Below are 21,131 nucleotides of genomic sequence, written 5' to 3' on the forward strand. Positions count from 1 at the left end.
AGTGTAAAGAGATAGGAGAATGGCCAACAGGGAGGAAATAAGTCAGGGAAGGAAAAAGTTGATCTAGCTGGGGATGAGCATCTGGGAAAATGTGGCTGCTATAATTCCCTTGGCCTGGAATTTCTGTCTCCTCCTCTTGTACTGGGCAACCTCCTACTCATTCAACACCCAAATTAAATGTCACCCATGTGAAATGTTACCCAATGCTGCCTTCTCAGCGCAACATATTGTTTGTTTTTTCAGATGAAAATATATAATTATGTGCTTTTGTACATGAATTAAAAAACTCTGTATTTCCTATGTCAACAAGATATTCTTTTATTTGCATATGCCTGAGTATATTATAATGTCTATTAAAAAATTTTGGATACATATATGCTGAATGAATAGAGGCATGAATGATTTAATAACTTTATAAAATGAATATAGTAGATTAAGTGATTTCTAAGGAAGCTTTCAGGTTTATGATTCTTTTGTTGAATATGCATATACGTAAAGATTTCAGTCATAATAAATGTTTGCTCAACAATGTATATTGAGTGAATCCATAAACTAAAAGGTGAATTACTTTCATTGTAATTTTATATCATACATATTTTGCATGGGCATATGTACTATATTTTTTGATATGTTGATATATTGTGGGGCGTGTTGTGATTATATATATCCCTTAGAGAAAGTTAGTCTTCGTAGACATTAGTACCCAATGCCTTAAATCATGTAAGAAAAAAATCATTAGTTCTTTTACAAGGCCTCCTCTGCATGGATAACTTGTCAATTCATTGGTAAGATTTTTTTTAGTCAAAATTAAGAATATCACATCGGTATTTTTGTAGAATTATGCCATAATGTTTCTGATTTAGAAAGCTGAAATACAACTTGTTTTTATGATTCTGAGGGCATTGTATGATTTATAACAAGTGCAAATAACATTTTCTAAATAATGTTAAGAAAAAAGGTGCTTAAAATTAATCTTGTCAGCAGTGTTTTAGTTTGGAAATGAAAACTAAGTCAGCTTACTTCCTTTCCCTAGAAGTGCTGCCACTGTTGTGACACTGTGTTTCATTTTGTAACCCATCTACTACTTAGGCCAGATATGCATTTTCTGGATGCAATCTGTTGGTTTCCAATGGTTTACTACATGGTGGGCTCTATTGACAAGTAGGTGACAAAATCTTTGGCACACTAACTAGTGTAGTGTCCTGTGGTTGTCCTGTGCTGAGCCTTGTGACTGCATGATGAGTGTAATTTGCCATGTCAATATTGCAAATATGGTAGATCTTGCATGTAGAGCTTATGTTCTCGTGTTACACATCATGTGTTAAACTTCCTAAGCAGTAATCTATTGTTGCATAAAACAAATCTTGCTGCATGTCAATTTTGTCAGTTTTGCTCAGTTTCTAATGCTATTTTAGTTTTGTGTCATCTATAAAAATAACATTATTACTATTGATATAGTGGTAGAGAAAACCTAAAGATTCAATGTTGTAATGTTTTGATATCATTACCATAACTTCTGGAAAATTTCAAAGTAATTTAGAAATGCTCATTTTAACTTAGATTTATGAGTTAAACTTATTAAGAGCTTATTTTATTCTAGTCACATGTCAGAGTTGTAATTTCTAAAATACTTGTTCATTTAAAAGGTCATATGTATGTAATACGTTAGTAATTAAATACAAATTCTTACATACGCATCATGGTAACATTCTAAACTATATTAAAATAAAAGATCAGAAAACTAATACACTTGAAATAATATAAAATGTTACTTTTCCATTTTTAAAAAAGTCAGCCAGAGCCTTCAAAATAAAATGCTAAAATTTACCAATCGAGAACTTTAATGCTTACATTTCATACTGGAGATGTTGAAAAAACAAAGTTTTATAACTTTGAAATTGTTTATTAGCTGTGGATACATTAAAGATCAAACAGACTAAAATATATTTAGCCTCCATTCTACATTAATATAATTTACATTATCATGTATAATACTAACCAACTAAAACTAGAGTTAGATATCCTAAAAGTACCATTTAAATCCTACCTATATCTTATAACCAGTAATGTTAATTTGAAATGATAGTGTTCTATTAAAATTCATAAGAAAAAATAATGTCTTTAAAAGATAATGAATAAACCTCCCATCTGCCTTTTCCGATATAAACCAGGAAGTGGATTTTTCCTTTATAAAAGTATTTATGGTGGGAAAAAAGAACGGAGAGCATCCAATTCCTGGGGACAGAGAGAGACAGGGGCGGCCACACAGTAATGATTACTGAAGTGGGGGGTCCGCGGAGGTTAACGATACAATTCTCCTCTTTTGCTTAGGTTTGAAACTTTCCTTTAAAAAACAAACAAAGCCTCTTCGAAGGGCCGAACACACACCCAGCCGCCCCCTCACACGCGCCCAAGTCGCTCCCCGGCGCGCGTCCGGGCGAGGCCGCTGCTGCGGTTGCCGCGCGATTGGCGGTCGCGTGGCGCCGCCTGGTGGCCGAGCGCGGGAGCGCAGCCTCGCCGGGAAGCGCCGGGCCGGGCCCTGCAGGTGCAGCTCACACTGCAGCTGCGCCAAACAGAAGGAAAAAGGGTTAAATGCAACATTTAATAAATAGGAAAAGAACAACATTAAAACACGAAGGATAAAAACCCTTCTACCTATTTCAGAAATATCCCAATTCTATGCATTTTCTATAGATACAAACCCATATTTAATGATAATTACTAAAGTCATTTGTCAAGCCTATGTGTCAGCTGTAACAGCCAATATTTTTAGGGAAGAATTAACTGATACGCGGGGCTGTAGGTGGTGGTTGGCCCTTTAGCGCAGGTACTCTCAAAGTGAAAGTTTTGTCACGTATTAACTTCAACTTCATTAAATTATTGTTGATTAAATATTCATCTTTCCTATCTTAATTTCTATCCATATGTCCGTATCTAGTCAATCTTACCCTCTACTGCTTTATATTTTCCTTTTCCTATCTAGATAGTTATTAGAGAGATATTTTTAATGGAGGAAAAAAAGATTGTGAGAGCTGAAATATGAGAAAATGATTTAAAATTATAATAAGGTGGTTTGAAGACATATGTCTTAGGCATCATCTTGATGGTCCATAAGGGACCATATAACATTGATTTTCCATCTAATTCTTTCCTTTTTTAAGTGCATTTTAATAAAGTAAGAACAATTATAACCAATTTCCTGGATAAAAGAAAGACCCAAGTATCCCTGGGTATTCAAACTTGAAGGTCATCATATTGGTTGGATGTTATGGTCCTGGCCCCTCTTATCATAGGAAATTTATCTGGAATAACATTCTGTTTCCACAGTTTTAGCCATAAAATCTCTGCCACAGAACATTGCTCGTGATTCAAGCGAAATATTTTTTCTGGACTACTCCTGGGGATCTTGGACTCAAGGCTTTGGTAATGCTCTCTCGACTAATAACAGAGTAAGAAATCCTGCCTCCCACCTTCCCATAAAAGGAAAATTATTCCCTCTAACGTGACATGGCTAATTCAGCCAATCATGCACATGGAAAAGATCCTCAGGGACTTGTCTCTCCAATTTAGGAATCTAAAAGAAACTGCCGTTTTTTAAGTTTTCAACGTTTTATTTTGAATCAGAAGATATGGAAATTAACCTATCTCTTCTTATCTTTCTTCAGTCAGCTCCGTACCTAGAACATTCTTGTATCCATTCAGGTTTAGTCTCCCTTATCCAATTCTGTTCTATTTTTCTAGTTTCTAAGAAGCAGAGACAATGAGAATAATAGTTCCCTGTTTCAGTTTTAATGGCACACCTTCTTTTAATTCATTGGGAGAATGCTAGGTAAGGTTTTTATCAGTGATGAGGAAGAAGACTGACTCTATTATAGCTCACAGGTATTTACATCCTGACTTAGCAATTACTTCATGCAGCCAAAGAAATCAGGGTATTCAACTGCTCAAAAATTTAGTCTGACTAAACAGTAGGCTTGCATACAAGAGATATTTATATATTTCATATGCTCTTGGCTGTGTAGAACCAATCTATAACACATAGCTTTTATATAAAGAAATAATAGACATCTAAAAAAATTTCATAGTTTTCATGTTTCTTCATTAAGCTTGACCATCTAAATTAATATAGCAATTATTTACTTCTACTCTTAACCAAAAGCATCTTAGAAATTAAAAATGCCAACATGTCTTTGAAATAGCGTGTTAACTGCAAAAACAAAGTTCTAATATGCTCTATTTCTATTTTATTGAAAAACGGGGGGTTTCCCTGTTTGATTTATATAATTTATAAATATTATTAAATAAACATTCTTAACACGTATGCTTTGAAACAGCTGAGATTTAATGAAATGTAAAGAGTTAGAAATAAAAATTACGTCATATTGGTAGACAATAGTGTATGACAATTCCCATTAATACCGACCTGTAAACACTCTGTAAATGCCACCTGTAAGGGCAACTCATATAAGCGCAGGGCGTAAGTGAGCTTTAGGACCGATTCCAACGCTGTGACCTATTTAAAGTCCGTTTTCTCTGTTGATTTCTATCAAAGCCTAGATGACTTACTCAAGTGTGGCGTGACCTTCGCGGCCAACATGGTGGTTGTGGACAAGGAGAGCACCATGAGTGCCGAGGAGGACTACATGGCCGACGCGAAGACCATCGTGAATGTGCAGACGCTTTTCAGGTGGGTGTCTGAGTGACACAACCCTGCCGTTTCCTTCGCGCTCAGCACACGTGGAATGTTCGACACTGGCTCCCTGTGTGCGGACCGAGCCTGAGACACTTGCACTGCCTTTATGTTCTTTCTTTCCTTCCTGTGATCAGAACACAAATACTCACTCAGCACCTCGTATATGACTGGCATTGCATACAGTTAAATTCTTAACACCAGACTGGTGATTCGTTTCTTACCATAAGTAGCATTGATATATCTGTTTTCTCAGATAGTTTAACAATGGCAAATTCTAAAATGTTGTGTGTAGCAGCGGCCGTGATTTGAGAGAGGCTATCTGTGTGCTAACTTGTGTCTTATGCCTGGAAGTGACCAGAGGTGCTTTCCCACCTTGGGTGGCTGGAATGCAAGGATTGCGAGGCTGCAGTGAGGTCACGCATCCGTGTCAGAAGCAAAGTCATAACCTTATCCTCACTGTTTTCCTGTCTGCCATTAAGGAAACTCACCGAGATAAGAATCCCCTTCCTGATCCTCTGTGGGTAACAGGGAGCAATCCTGACCAGAGAAAGGTCCGTGTTATAAGTAAGGACAAAAATCATCCGCATATCAAGACATCCACATCACTCGGAATGATTTTCCCTAAAGTTATCTGAAAATGTAACGTCAGAAAGATCGTTTTTTACTTTTATGAGTTTGCAGAACCCTAAAGGAAATATGTGAGCTACCAGATTATGAAAGTAAATGAAACACCTTCAACATTGTCATCATCCATACCTCTCCACTCCACTTCCATACCTCGACGCGGTAGCAGAGCATGTTACCAAGGTTAATCATCTCGGTTTATCGTTTGAGTTCAAACTTCAGAAGAAAGAGCCTAGGTGTGAGTCCCAGTAAAATTGCCTATTTTTGGTATGATCTTAGGCAAATTATTTTCCTTCTACAAACCTCAATGTCTTAATCAATAAGATTATGAAAGATTTAAAAATATGTACTGTCTTAGCACATGCCTGTTAGTTTTTAATTAGTTAATAAATATTAGCTATTAGAATTATTAGCAGTATAATTATCACTTTGATGTGGCAGAGTGGAAAAGACGCAGAGCTTGAACTACATAGCAGCAAACCTCATTTGACAGATCTGTCCTGGAGGCTCCAGCAGACACTTCCTTGCTTTGTGACCTTTATAACTTCATTAAAAATTACTTCTCCTCATCTGGAAAATGTTGCAGAAAATAACTCACTAAAGATTAGACATCAGGTATGTAAAGAATCTGTAACAGCACCTGAAAATCTACCCTCAATTTGCATAAGAACCTCTTGTTCCAGAAGGAGGAATGCACATTCTACAGTTATAATGTGGTAGTTCACTTAGAATATAGCTAACTAGTTAACTAGTGAGCTGTAATACATAGTACATTTAAAGGTAGTATAGGACATGTTTAAAATATTACAGATATATATGCAATTTTTTCTCTAGAGAATAAAAAAGGAAGTTACAGGATAGAAAATTAATTCAGTTCAGGGATGAGATTTATACCCATTGACTAGATTAAAATCATACTTTTTGATTCCATGCTTGGCAAAAGCTAATCATGGTTTTAGGAGGAGAAGATCCTGGGTTTTTTGATTAAATATGCTCTTAATATTTTAATTTTCAATCTGCTGTCAGTTTATTTCCATTATGGTGGTTTCTATTGACTTATATTGCATATTCTCTGAATGAATTGTTTTGCTTATAAGATAATATTAAATCTCCATCTTACTGAGAAGTGCAAAGGCTCTAATTAGTAATTTCAGAGAAACAAACTGACCAAGAGTAACCAAGCACAGATCTAGACATGGGAAATGATTGTGCAAAGGCCGCCCTTCTCTCAGTACCTGGCTGAGGAGGTGATCACTCCATACTGAATGAATAAATAGAGGAATAAGTGAATTAATAACTTTGGGTGCTTTAGCCGTTAGGATCACCTATCTTAAGCAGTAGGATATTTTTTAATTTATGCAATTTTATGGTGTACATAGCTATATGGACTGAACAGTTTCAAGCAGAATTTTTCAAAAGAACTATTAGATACCCAAATTGCAAAGTAATTACCTCCGTTCTTTTTTTTTTCCTGTGCCCTATAAAGATATTACCATTATTTCTCTAGGTATATAACAATAGTTTTCAGGAAAAAAATTATATGAAACCTTTTTTATGGAGTAAGTTATAAGCCGCTAATCTATATGCACTAAACTAAGCTAGTTTTACATTTAAAAAAGTAAGTTAAACATCTGTAGTTCCCGATAGTATAAAAATATTGCTTATATAGATAAATGAGCAAAATCATACAGATTTGGGAGTTTTGTTTTATAGGTGTGGTCAGTTACCATTCTCTGAGTCACTCTTCCGAGTTTCTTGAAGATTTTAGTTCCTGATTTACTGTGACTCTTGCCAACCCTGATTCAACTGTAATTCCTCATGATTTCAGCAGTCCTACCTGGATGATCCTTTCAGTGTCTTACGTTAGCCAGCCATTCTCATGGTCATATCCCTGACCTTGAACTATGAATAGTTTTCTACTTCAAATTTTTAGTTTCTAGCATTCGACATTCAGAGTGCTGCTACTTATTTTCCGTCTAATTTTTTCTAATAATTCCAACTCTTAGCAGTCTTTTGATCACACTGGACTCTATCGTTTGCTGATCCTACTAGCTTTTCATTGTCCCCAGTCACCTGAGGGCTTTTTTCCTTTCCTCACCTAGATTCAATTCCATGATCAATCATCATCATCGCTGCTGTGCTGAAACTAGTGTAGGCTAACAGTGATCTCCACCCTCCCCCATTTCTCTCTTCCTCCTATTCCCAGTTTTCTTTCCTTGTAGGTTCTCTATCCACCACTATGCATGAAATTCCCTAGAGCCAGACGAAAACATTCCAGAGGTAGGGACCAGTTATCCTTATCAGTAAGCATCAGGCAACTATAATAGAAATCCGGTCACGATGGCCAGATACCAGAGTGTTCAGGAGTGAAGCTTTGAACCCAATCCCTAAGGGAACTATATTCTTACACATTGATTATGCAAGAGTGGACAGCCTTTCTAAAATACCTCAGCCAGTCCCTATATCTTGATGAACACCGTTAATTTCCTCAATTTTCAGTGGGTTAGTTAGTAAATCTTATGATGTTGATAGAACTGCAGATAACAGAATTAATGTTGTGTGAACTTTCTGATTAAAAACCAAAGTGAGCCACCTTGGCTGCTAAAACAGAATCCTAGCAGAACCTGGAGTTTAAGTTAAACCAACATATGCACCTATCACGTTCATCCTGAAGCATTTTTAAAGTAAATTACAGATATCATAAGAGTCATTCCCTCCCCAGAACAAACTAGACAGACCTTTTATTGATCCCTTATCCTGATTCGTTTCTTCTCCCATGGTGAGGTATCCTTTGCGGGCTCTAAGTGGCCCTTCGTAGCAGCAGACACGGCAGCAGATTCCTCCGCGCAGACTTCCCTCTGGAGGCTCCGGGTTCCCTGGAGAAACAGAGCATCTCCACTCCCTACTCGCGAGAGACTCCTTGAGTCATACGCAGTTGGTTTACCGTCTTCCCAGAGACCATTTCTGCACACCAAAGACATCAAGTGGATAAGGCCTTCCTCAAATCAAATCCTGTCATACCTTCCTCTCCCATGTGCCTAAGGGCTTTCATTCACACGTCTAAGAGAAAATATTCAAGTAAGTCTTCCAGTACAAAGATCTGCTAAAAAGTGAATATCTGGTTTCCGAATTGGAAGAAAAGCAGGTCCTCACTTTCAAATTTAAATTTCTCTTGCTAAAGTTTTACCTAACAAGACATTCCTTACATTTGGAAAATATTGCATGCTTTCATATTTTATAAACAAGTACTTCTAAACCAATTTAAACAAGCACATCAAAATGTGCCTTGAATTAAAAACAACTATTTTAAAATGGCTATGTCAGATTCACCTGTCAAAATGCTGTAATCCTAGAACTTTGGGAGGCCAAGGAGGGAGAATCGCTTGAGGCCAGGAGTTCCAGACAAACCTAGGCAATAGCAACATCCTGTCTCCACAAAAAAAAAATTAAAAAGACAAATTAGCTGAGTATGGTGGTGCATGCCTGTAGTCCCAGCTACTCAGGAGGCTGAGGCAGGACGATCACTCGAACCCAGGACTTTGAGGTTGCAGTGAGCTATAATGGTGCCACTGCACTCTAGTCCCAGCAACTGAGCAAGACCCTGTCTCAAAAAAAAAAAAAAAAAAAAAAAAAAAAAGCGCCCTTCTTTGGGGATGCTTGGCATGTGACTGACTCCCTCACTGTGCCCACTTGACTGACAAAGGAAGCAGCATTGAGAGAAATGCTGTGGCTCATCCTAGGCCACAGGAAAAATGGCAGATTCATGCCTACAGTCTAGATGTCAGAAGGAAGATGAGAAAACTTTTTTAGGAGTTGAGAAGCAAAAGTTTCCCTGGAGAGCATACAGAATAATTTTTGGTACAGAATGGGTATAAAATTAAATAGTTGTTAAATTTGTAAGGCAGAAGTCCAAGGGTGATTAGTTCAGAAGTTCCTTGGGTTGATTTTGTTTTAACATGACGATTCTGTTGTGGTTTTTGCTTTTGTTTTATAAAATGTAGCTGACCAGACTTGTACGATAATGAGCGCTGTCCGTGGAGACATTGAAACAAGTTATGGCTCTGTCATCCATTTGGAATAGAGCAATTCACGCTACAGTTCAATAGCAGGACAAGATGACCTCTATGGTCACATCTGTAATTGTGATTTGTCCACATATGCTTGGCCCGCAGATTTATTGAACAAGTGTTAGAACTCTGTGCTGTGGCTGCATAAGGTAGAAATACATCCTGGCCTTAGGATGCTAACAGGCTAACAGAGAAGGCATTAAAGCCAGCTGTTTGAAAATTTTACTAGAGGCCGGGCGCGGTGGCTCACGCCTGTAATCCTAGCTCTCTGGGAGGCCGAGGCCGGAGGATCGCTCGAGGTCAGGAGTTCGAGACCAGCCTGAGCAAGAGCGAGACCCCGTCTCTACTGAAAAATAGAAAGGAATTATCTGGCCAACTAAAAATATATATAGAAAAAATTAGCCAGGCTTGGTGGTACATGCCTGTAGTCCCAGCTACTCGGGAGACTGAGGCAGGAGGATCACTTGAGCCCAGGAGTTTGAGGTTGCTGTGAGCCAGGCTGACGCCACGGCACTCACTCTAGCCCGGGCAACAGAGCGAGACTCTGTCTCAAAAAAAATAAATAAAAATTTTACTAGAGAGTTATAAGTGTGTCAATTCCTGAAAAAAGTAGAATTTTACATAGACCCAGATAACAAGAATATTTGATCTAGTCCCATGGGTCAGGAATGCCTGAATTAGAATCCTTTACGGGAAAGGTGAGTAGAAGCCACGTGGATGAAGAGATGGGTGGAGCATTCCGGGGGGCAGCACGCCCAAACCCTGAGGTCCCTAAACCGGGGCCTACGGAAGGACTTGCCGCAGAGCAAGGGGACTCAGAAGCCAGATTATTCATGGTTTTATGGAATTTGTTCATAAGTTTGTCTTTAAGAATAACAGGAAATCATTGAAAGATAGAGGAGTTTTAAAAGATAACTTTAGGTACAATGTAGAGATTTGAGTTGGGAAAAGAAAGAGGAAGTGAGAGCAGACCGGTTAAGAGACTCCTGCATTGCCAGGACTGAAGCGCCGAACCAGGGCAAAGTGTTTTTGTTTGTTTGTTTTTTCGGTTGTTTTTTTAAAAGGAAGGAATATTCTCTTTAGATTGGCACAAGGAGTCATAGTCCTACTGAGGCTATAACATGCACATGCATATGGAAAATGACAAAATTCAAAATAATGTAGCCATAAACATAATTTGAAGCAGATACTCAGCATGTATAAATACAAGAGTGATTCCTTTATATAGTGAAAAACACTTTTAATGTTTAGATTGGCTAGTGTTTACATGGTTAAAATTTTTAAATACTTGATATTTATCATGCTCTCATTTATTACAAACTCAGACATCCTAAAGTGTTTTAAAATTATTTGTGAAAGATTAAAATATATTTACATTTGTTTTGGTACTGATAGTCAATTGTAGTCTGAGCTAGTGTTCCGTGTGTCTCGGTGTGTCTGTATACCTGTATGTTAATGTGTTCTCCCTGTATCCAAACATGGCACTTCCAGCCACCAGGGCTGATCAGAATTTATACTGTAACACGGTGGCTCAGTAAATAATGTTTCCACTAAAGTATTGTAAACATTTTCCAGATTTAGATGTTCTTATGTTTGTTTTGCTATAACATACAAATGCAGCTAGTTTCAAAGTTCTCCCAGTAGCCTGTGAAGTGGAGTATGGGGTATGTTTTTCATCTTTATATTGGTTACCATAACTGGGCATGTCAAGAATATTTATTGAATAAATTAATACAGGCAGAGAACTCTTCCATAGATATTTTATGCATTTCCACAATTATACTTACATCACTGAGTCACAACATAAAGTAATTGTAGAAAACTTTTAAATAGAAAAAGTTATTATATTTTTAATTACAATATTGCTCTACTATGACCCTAATACTTAGGGGAAAGAGACTTATGTCATTTTGTTTCCAAAATGTTCTACATTCAAAATGTATTTAGATCATATTAAGGTACAGAAATAGATTTACAGTATTAGTATTTCAAAGATACATAATTAAATCTATTCAACAACCAAATTTGTAAATGTAAAATATTATAATTGAATACAAGTAATACTCTATAAAGGGCACTACAGCACACTATTTCAATATGTAAGTATTACTTGGCTCTAGATTTTTCACTAGGTGGCAGGCTTAGCTAATGCATTAAGTTTCTCGGTTTAAAATAACATAAATGGTATAGGTTCACATATATAGATCAGAAATGGCAGCCACATCACATAAATTTTGTTGTCCTATCTAATTTCCACTTTAGAAGTCACTCAAATGCAATGACTGGGGCACTCAATCAAATTTTCATTCACCCTTAGGAAGACCCCCAAATATATTTACTACATATGCGTGTATATTTCTATTTGATATAATGTGTTAGAGAAGGATTACAAACAAAATAATCCAAGTAATAAGAAATTTATTCAAAGTGAGATAATGGTATATATGAAAGCTAAAAGCCATTATTTTTCAGGGAAAGTGAAAATATTTCAAAAGTTGAAATAATTCTTTCTTAGTTTGCAGTTACGTTTTCCTGATAATTACCTTCTCTGGCCTTACAGCTCAGCGCGGTCCCAGCCGCCATCTGTCCGCTGCTTAGCGGGACTCGATCCGGGAGCACTGAGTTGGCCACAGCTTCTCACCCCGTAGAATCTGTGAATTGTCACTGTTTCATCTACTGTCCCATAGAGTATTTAAAGGCAGGAATTTTGCTTTATGCATCTTCGTATCTTCTGGAGACCAGAGCTCTCTAATAGTAAATAGTCAATAATTATTTCTTAAATTAGATATTAAATATTGCCATCAATAAATACAAATTATGAAGACTACATGAGTGAATACTTGGATAACTCTTAGAAAAGCATTTTATAAATTTTAGATACTATCATTTTATGGACTTTTTTTTTACCCTTCCAAAGAAGAAAAAAGGGAGAAGACAGAGAAGAACCTTAGGTCAGTTTATTTTCCTTTTTCAAAGTTTAGAGCATGAATATGGGACTTATTGTCTAATTGAGACTGTAGGACTTTGTGTTCATTGATTCATTTTGGTATTATTTATTCATTTTAATTTCCATGTTAAAGATTGTTGACTATTGTCTGTGACAACCCATATTATGGTGAATATCTTTAATGACATTATTATTTTAAAATATTTCTTAAATACTTTTTAAACTTTCAGATGTTATGAGATTTGGCAGTTAGTGGCATTTCTTAGGCCTACCAGATAGAGTTTGCTGGCTCAATAGTAAATTGATATTTTTTTTCCATTGGGCTGCTTTTCTAATTTTTTGAATGTCTGAAATAAAGGAATTTTAATTTATTGAATTTACTGTCATTGGTGACTTTTGAGTGAGAAGAATAGAGTTGCTTAAGGAAAGTCCTGTGGGACTGTATAGATAATACAGTCTTTCTCCATAAACTAATCCAGTTAATTTCAGCACCGTCTTCATCCAGATATCAGATACCTACTAAGCCACATGTCTCAAATTCACAAATAAGAATTGAGAAATTGTGTATTTTAACACATATTTATTAATTAAAGGAATGTAAGGTGTGGTACTAGTCACTGAGAGGAAATCTTTGCCTTTCTAGATGCTCGATGGGACAAGGTGTAGCATAAAAAGTAGTATGAATACCAGGGAGTGAAAGTGGAGAGAATGATTCTGACATTAAAAGTTCCCCAAAAATTCCAGCTTAATTGAATTTGAGAGCAGCTTTAAATAACACTTGGGATTTCAAAATGCAGAGATTAAGGAGAAAAGTCTCCAGGCAAGAAATTGCACGTCAGGCAGAAATAGTAACACGAGAAAAGGAAAAAAGTTAGTAATATCACCACGACTAAGAACAGTACCTACTGCATGTCAGACACCGTGCTAAGTGTTTCACAAACCATATCTTTAACCTTTGAGACACCCCTCCTTTTCAGAATCTGAGATTTAGAATTTCCTTAACTGATTCAAAGTCACAGAACTGAAAACAGTGATTAATTGCACAAATAAAATTGCAATATTTTTAACATTAAAAATCAGCAAAAGAAATTATATTCTGACTGTTGTTTTGATGATATTATTTTAATCACAATTATTACAATTTACCAAAATCAAAAAATACAATAATAATTGTTCTCAATATGGAGATTAAGCCGTATAATGCTGGCTGTGCTTCTTCCTATTATAAACAGAGGATGTCACAAAATACACAATGGTATCATCGCTCTCAAAGGCCTGATTAGGTAAGGCCCAAATACTAGTCCATTTAAGTGGCCAAGACAGCATATGAGATGCACAGATAACTGTGAGTGAAACTCTTCTTAAGAATGTTTTAGTGTCTCAGCTGGATTGGTGAGCAAAGCCCAGTGGGAACAGACGAGAGAGGCAGGTGATCAGGGCAGCTTTGGCCACAGGTCAGGGAACAGTCCCTGCGGCCGCTGGTCTGGCTGGCCTGGCTGGTCTGGCTGGTCTGGCTGGCGTGCCCCCTCCTTCTGGGGGGAAGGAGCAGTCCCGGCCCATCACCGCTCGGCACTGTGGAGTTAGACCAAGGAAAGGCAGAAAGTCGTCTGTAGCACCGGGATCGTGGACAGGGCTCCCATCTTAAACGCAGCACATTCTTTCATCAAGTGCCAAATCAGCACTCGGGCACATGGAGCCACAACACCCTCGCTACTGGAATGAGGGTGAGGTGAGAGCCACGAACTTAGTTTGTTTTTGAAGCCCCAAACAAGCTGTTTATATTCTGTGTGTTTTTCGTGGGATCTAGTCCTCGGGTTCAAGGGATGGGTCCAAACTAGTGATGGGACTTTAAGCGGCTCTAACTTAGTCTAAAGACATACACATAGGAAACAAAGCTAAGCATCACAGGAAGTAGCCACTGCGGAGAATCCCAAAAGTCTGAACCAGGAAAGCTGCCAGCGATGCATAGATACCAGGGAAGGAGTACATCATCAGCAACAGCAAACATAAAAAGGCATTTATGGTGGTATGATTTTGTCCCTTTTCTCTGGGGAAAAAAAAAATCCTTTGTGAGCCTGTGTGCATATTTGTGTGTATATTTGGGGGGGGGGGTCAAATAGGAAGAAAGCTGGTAAAAAGCCACGAGACGTGAAAATTCTCAGGATACTTTGGACCAACACTGTCAACGCTTTAGCCTTGACCTCAATTCATCACCATGAAATTTTATATAAATTATTTCCTCTTCTAAGAAGTCTGTTGTAGCAAGGTTTGACATTTAGAAATTGCATACTATGAAAATAGGAAGCCATAGAACATCAGAGACCTCACATAATGGACAAGAAACTCATCCTGTGCAATTTTTGCCAATCAGCATATTCATCTCATAAATTTCTGTTTCAGTGTCATTCACAGAGTAACCTTTTAACTCCATAAATCAGCTCTCTTGAGTTTCTCCTCTATAGTGTTTCATAATTATAGAGAGAAATATCTAATAAAAGCTAAATTACTGATTGTATTTTTCTTATTGTGCTAAAATGTTGGTTAAAAATATTCTTTGGAAAATAGTGTTTCATTTTCTTGCATTGTACAGAACATTTTATGTGGCACTGCCTGCTACTGTAATTGGATATAGTTTTATGCCTAAGGCTAGGAATCACTCACTCATAAATATATTGTTGTAAAAAATACCATACTGGATTGTTAGTGTAATGCAAATTTTTTTTTGAAATGTAGGTTGTTTTCCAGTCTCAGTATTATCACAGAGCTTACTCATCCAGCCAACATGAGATTCATGCAATTCAGAGCCAAAGACTGTTATTCTCTTGCTCTTTCAAAACTCGAAAAGGTAAGACTTCACATTATTAAGTTTGACTTAACCATTTTGGTTGAAAGAATAACCGTGGAAATATCTTATTTTTGCTGTCTTATGAGGTAGTAAAAGTAAAAATGCTGTTTTGAATTCTTATTTGGGAAATAAAATTCTGATTTACAATTTTGTTAAAAAAATGTTAGTTGATGGATTTAAACCATTTTTATCACTAGTAAATATGATGCAGATATTTTGTTCTGTCATTATTAATCGTAAATTTAAAATATGGTTTAGGAAATAAATGCAACAGAAATGTTTATGCTAACTTACAATGTCTGTTTTATTGTTATATTAGAAGTGATTTGCTATGTCATGAAATCCATATTTACAAGCTGCTCTGCAGTTTCCAAAAATCCTTAAGGTCTTAGAAAAGCCATAGGCTTTGTTGAAAGCTGACTTCCCAAATGTCACAGCCTGAGAAAAAGCCAAGTGTATTGCCTCCCTAGGTAAGGGCCATGCCTCCTCAAGGGAGCTTTGACAATGCTTGGGGGAGAGAGGGGGAGGGAAACAAGGTTGAAATTTACTAGGAATAGGAAATTTGATTTAATTGAGGGTATTTCCAAGCGGGCATTTGATTAGGATTGGGAAGAAGTGAGGATTATGCCAGTGGAGACGGTGAAATTGCAAAGTCATGTTATGGGAACAGAAAGATTTGGTTTCTATTCTCAGTGTCCAGGCTGAGTGTGGGGTAGATGATTTTGTATTCAGCTTTAACTTAATACTAAATACCAGCATACTGGGAAAACTGCACGTTAAAGGGAAAAAAAGTGATTCAATCTTCTACATATAAAAATGTCTTAAATCTCTGCTGTCTTCATTGTTTATAAAGAGGTAGAGAAAATGATGCCTTAAATACTTTTGATTAGTTCTTTCTCTTGCTGAACAGTTTTATTGCGTATTATGTCAGGCGCTGCCCTAATTGCTGGGAGACGTGTTGTTGCGTAAGGTTGTTTCTGCGCTTGTTTGTTGGTTCCTCCCCAGAGCTGGTTCACGTACATTCTGATGGTAGATCCCAACCCACTCCTTTGTGGGCACAGGGAAAGTACTGTGCTGCGTTGCTTCCAGGTGTGGACGCTGAGTTTGAGACACCTTACATAAATGACTTTTTCAAGATTATATGTTATAGATATCAAGTGAATTCAGTAAAGGAAATTTAAAGCCATTTGTGTGCAGGGTAGAAAATTTCCATATTATGCCACATCCCTTTAACAACAAAGACGGGCGGCAGGCAGGGCGGAATTGGCGCGTCCACAGCAAACTCAGCGACTAGAAATGCAGCTGGAGCCGGGGCTGGGTGACGTGGTACGGCTCCCTCATGACAAGCCAGGTGGGGTCGCCTCGTGATGAAGAACAGGCTCTGGACTCAGATCGGTCCACGTCTCCACTGTTCCTGAGGAATGGGACCTGGGTAAATTATTTGCACATCCGTACCCTTGAGATGCTCATCTGGAAAATAGTGATAGGACCTAAATAATAGGGTCATTATAAAGATTACACCACACAATCTGTGCAAAACACTTAGCCCAGCATTTGACGTACAGTTAGTACTCAACTAAATCATACTAAAAGCATAATTATAAATTTTACATTTGTTGATACGGTCACTGATAAACACGTCATTCTGTGTATTCAGTTTCACGCCAAGCCAGTTGTTGCAGGAAGCTCAGAATTGTGGAAGATATTTTCAGTAGTTGTGAGTGTGCGTGTCTACATGGCTGTGTGTTTATTGCATTAGGGAAAAAGAGAAACAATATGATCATACTTGTCAGTCAGTTACATATATCTCTTTATCCAAATGAAAAAAAATAAAACTTTTCATACTTTGGAGCAAACCAGAAGGTACAATTTCAAGCCAGGCACCTATGCTAAACTCCCAGAGAAACAGAGACACGCGTTGCCATCCTGCTTGACGTTCACATTTCAAAAAGATGGCTCCAAGGCCCACAAGAAAGACATTCCTGAAAGGAAAAACTGGCCAGAGGTGTATTTAGGTTTTCAAAGATTTGCATCCTTCTCAAAGCGACAGAAAGGATTTAGCATTACAAGTTTGTTAAAGGAAATGCTCTAGGAAAAAGGAAAGGGGTAGGGACTTTTTTTTCTCTTCGTCTTCAGGGAAATTCTTTTTTTCTTTTAATTTGTATTTGCCCTGCATCTTCTAGATTTTTCCTAAGAAAAGAAGGTAAACTGCTCATATTCCTCCACAACTACAAAAATTCTGCCCCCATCCACAGTCAGAAGTCTCTCTGTGAGAGCCTCAGATTCAGGCAGGAGTTTGTATTGTTGTTCTGAGACACAGAGAGGTAGGTAAATGATAGTGTCACAACACTCAAACTAGATATGAGAATTAGTCATCTCAATAAGCATTAACCAATTCTATTTTTCCATATTAAAAATCGGCACTGATGAAGTACAATTTATACTTCATTGTCAATAATGAAAAAAAAGAAAGTGTGTAATGTATTCTCATCAGGATGGAATCTGGAAATTTGTCTTTTTTCCGTAACTTTCAAGCCAGTATCCTTTGAAAGTAGTGTCATAAAAATGTTTGGGTTTTTTTTTTTTTTTTTTTTTTTGCCCACTGTAAGGAAAGTTAATAATAAACAGACAGTAAACCATAAATGCAGAATTATCCACTTAAGCAAAAGGGCAGCATCACTGGGTTGATAAGAAAGGATCTCAGAGGGTGGGTGGCATAATCTCTGTTTTAGAGGATGAGGAGGACCTGTAGAGCTGCTTGTTGAAAACAGTGGATTCTGTAAGATGACAGTGTTATCCACAGTGAGTTGAAACCAAAATATGCGGAAGAGACTTTCAGGATTTAGCCAGACAGCCAATTTGACTTATCGGTAGTCTATGTTTGGAAGTGCTGAGAATCCCCCTGGAAAGCATTTGGAAGCCAGACCTTGGAGTGCCCTGAATGCTGTCTTTGGGATGTTGTCATAGCGAGTGCGCAGCCATGGCAGGTTTTTAAGTGACAACACGGGGAAGGTGACATCGTTAGACTTGTGCTTTCATCATATTGATGTGGCATTTCTATCTGAAAAGGGGCACTATGGGGAAAAGGAAAAGAGTTAGCAAATTATTTCAATAAATCAGGCATGAGATAATAAAGGCTTTCTCTAGGATTGGCAGGGTGATTATGTTAATAAAACTAAAAAGAGAATTCTGGGAGAGAGCTGATTTTAGTGAGATAGATGATACATTTATTTATCTTTAAGTATATTAAAGTTGTAGTATTTAAGTAATAAACAAATGGTAATATATAAATGTAGCTCAGAACATAGATGAAAATATATATAAGATACATATGTGCATATATACATATAGATATACTTCAAAGTTGTACACATAAATGTATAAATGTAAAGCCTTAAGAAAAGATAAATTATTAAAATAAGAGAGCAACAAGGACGGTGAGTTTACTTAATGACTTTACCTTGAGGTTCATAAAGGAGAGTCTAGGAAGAAAACAAATGGGAGAAAATGAGCGAAGAGTTCAGGAGGGGTCTGGAAGCTGAGTTAGAGTGATATCAAAGGAAAGACAGATCTCTACAATTAGAATATATTCCGTAAACATTGTAAGAAAGGTCAAGTAGAATGAATGCTGGGAAAATGCCACTAGATTTGGGAATTACATTGTGATTGAGTTCAGAAGGAAGAATGAAGAAATGTAGAAGAATTATAGTTGAGAAAGTAGGTCATAGAAACCACTAATTTGTGCCAATAAAACTCTTGCTTTTTTTCACCTCCCACACTGTTCTGTTAAATCCAATGATTTTATCATCTCATTCCATATGGTATTGGATGGACACAGATTAAAGGAAGCAAAATTTCTGCCAGAAACAAATTCTTTCTTCCAGGAAAGACACATGTTCATGATAGCAAAACAAATGAAAAAAATAGGTAAGACCAAACATATTAAAATGTCTGAAATCTTTGATGATTTAAATGTCTCAGATTTCTTTTAGGTATTTTATATAAGTATTTATAAGGACAAAAAATCATCAGTGAAACTTCCACTGAATGCAGAATTCTATTAGAAAGTAAATATATGTTTTAAAAAAATAAATCAGCATATGTTTGTACTAGAAGTAATAATAGAAATATCTATTTATTTTGTAAAACATAACAGTCAAAAGAAATGCTAAAGTTAAAAGACATTGCTAACATGAAAATTACAATCCTTTACATTTTCAAACCTCTGTTAAAGAACCAAAGTGAGAAGAGAGGAATACTAAGTGAACCTCAAATTGTTTGTTTCTTGCTTTTTGCATATGAATATTATAAACTTTAAACTATGAAATACATTGTCTTTTGATGTAAGCAACTACTATAAGTAGAACAAATTTATTCATTTGTTCACTAAAATTTCATTGACTATCTGTGTGCCAGGCATTGTGTTAGGCATTGTTTAAGTAACAGAAAGCAAAAAATGGTCTCTGCCCTCCCAGAATTTATGATCTAGCTGAAACAGACAATTAATAAATTTAAAAAATAAGGTATTATAGATTTCAATAGAGCTATGAAAGTAATACCAGGTTATATTCAAGAGTAACTGGGGAAGGCCTATGTTAAATAAGGAGATAAGGAAATACCTTTTGAGGGAGATAATGTTTGAGCCACAATGGTAACACCAGACCAGCCCAGTAAAAACTTGGGAAGTTATTGGGAGACAGAAAACTGTACAAAGTTCTTCAGATGGTACATGGTTTAGCATATTCAAAGAATTAATTATAATGGGAGACAGTATTATTAAGGGCTTACTATCTACAGTAGTTTTAGACGTTTTGTTTCTTTATTGTAATCACGATGGGATGTAGCTGCCATTTTGATTTCCATTTCAAAGGTGATAACACTCAGGAATGGGGAGTTTCAATATTAATAGCACTAGGATTGCTGCACTGACACCCTAGTTTGTCTTGCTCAGTTTTCCCACGCCACCTCCCAATGCACAATGCATTTTTCATACTGTCGTCAAAGAGAACAATCTAAAAACCTGATCATGTAACTCCTCTCAAAAATACTTTAGCTTCTTCCCATTGCCCTTAAGATGAAATTCAAAATACTTAACATGGTTTCAAAGTAATGTGACTATATCTCTTGTTATTCCTGGAATAGTCTCAATTTATACCATGTTTTTCAGCGTAATTCTTAATTGCATCCCCTTTCCTCTGAAATCCTGATACTCTATCCTCCAGTCCATGGTTACTGCCCTAATCTCATTTCTGACCTCTCCATCCAGCCCATAAACTGACACTGTCTGCTATCTATATTCAAACAGAATTGTTTATAGTTCTAAAGCTCTCTCAAGCTTTTTGTCCACTTCCAGGTTCTAGAATAGCCTGGGCCTTCTGCTTATAGCTTTCTACTTACCAGTCACTCTTCCCAAAATTACGGGCTAATTTCTACCCAATTTTAGGTCTCAACTTAGTCATCACTTCTAATTCAACTCCTAGATTTTCTACCAAAAGAATAATCTAGCTTCCCTTCCAATCTATTGCTCTATCATTATTACATTTGCTCACTCTAGTGTTTTTGCCTATTTTGCTTTTGGTACCACTCAAAGTTTTGTGAGTTCTTGAAGGCAAGGAAAGTATCCACATCTGTTTACTGCCTCCTGGCCCATATTCAACACAAAGTAATTCTATTAACTAGTAAGAATTTACTAGTTCTATATAGGAACTCTATATCTCTAGCACTGAGGATAATATCCTACAGGAAGTAGGTTCTCAACACATATTTTTTAAGTGACTAAATTCATATATAAATAAATACATTGGTGCTTGAGGTCTTTAAAAGTGAATGGAATTAATTTTAATTAGTGTTTCGATTTAAAATGATACTTATCAGTAGGATTCAGATGTGTAGAGCTTGGAAAAGAGTTCATTTACTACAGGTTAAGCACCGTAGGTAAAAAATAGTTCTGTATTT

At 36.8% G+C, this 21,131-nt stretch overlaps 1 protein-coding gene across 3 annotated transcripts in view; it reads left to right on the forward strand.

Moving 5' to 3' along the window:
- The window catches only part of KCNT2 (potassium sodium-activated channel subfamily T member 2), a 297,725-nt gene that overhangs the window by 230,408 nt on the left and 46,186 nt on the right, over positions 1-21,131 (forward strand). For 2 of the 3 annotated variants that reach the window (XM_069459258.1, XM_069459259.1), the window contains 2 exons: positions 4,553-4,687; positions 15,065-15,176. In XM_069459258.1, the coding sequence (XP_069315359.1) occupies positions 4,553-4,687; positions 15,065-15,176 (247 nt within the window). Of the gene's footprint in view, positions 1-1,089; positions 1,162-4,552; positions 4,688-15,064; positions 15,177-21,131 lie in introns of all 3 variants that reach the window. The other variant, XM_069459257.1, reaches the window with a different exon arrangement.

Source organism: Eulemur rufifrons, chromosome 27 (assembly GCF_041146395.1).
Source record: "Eulemur rufifrons isolate Redbay chromosome 27, OSU_ERuf_1, whole genome shotgun sequence".
Classification (NCBI taxonomy): domain Eukaryota; kingdom Metazoa; phylum Chordata; class Mammalia; order Primates; family Lemuridae; genus Eulemur; species Eulemur rufifrons.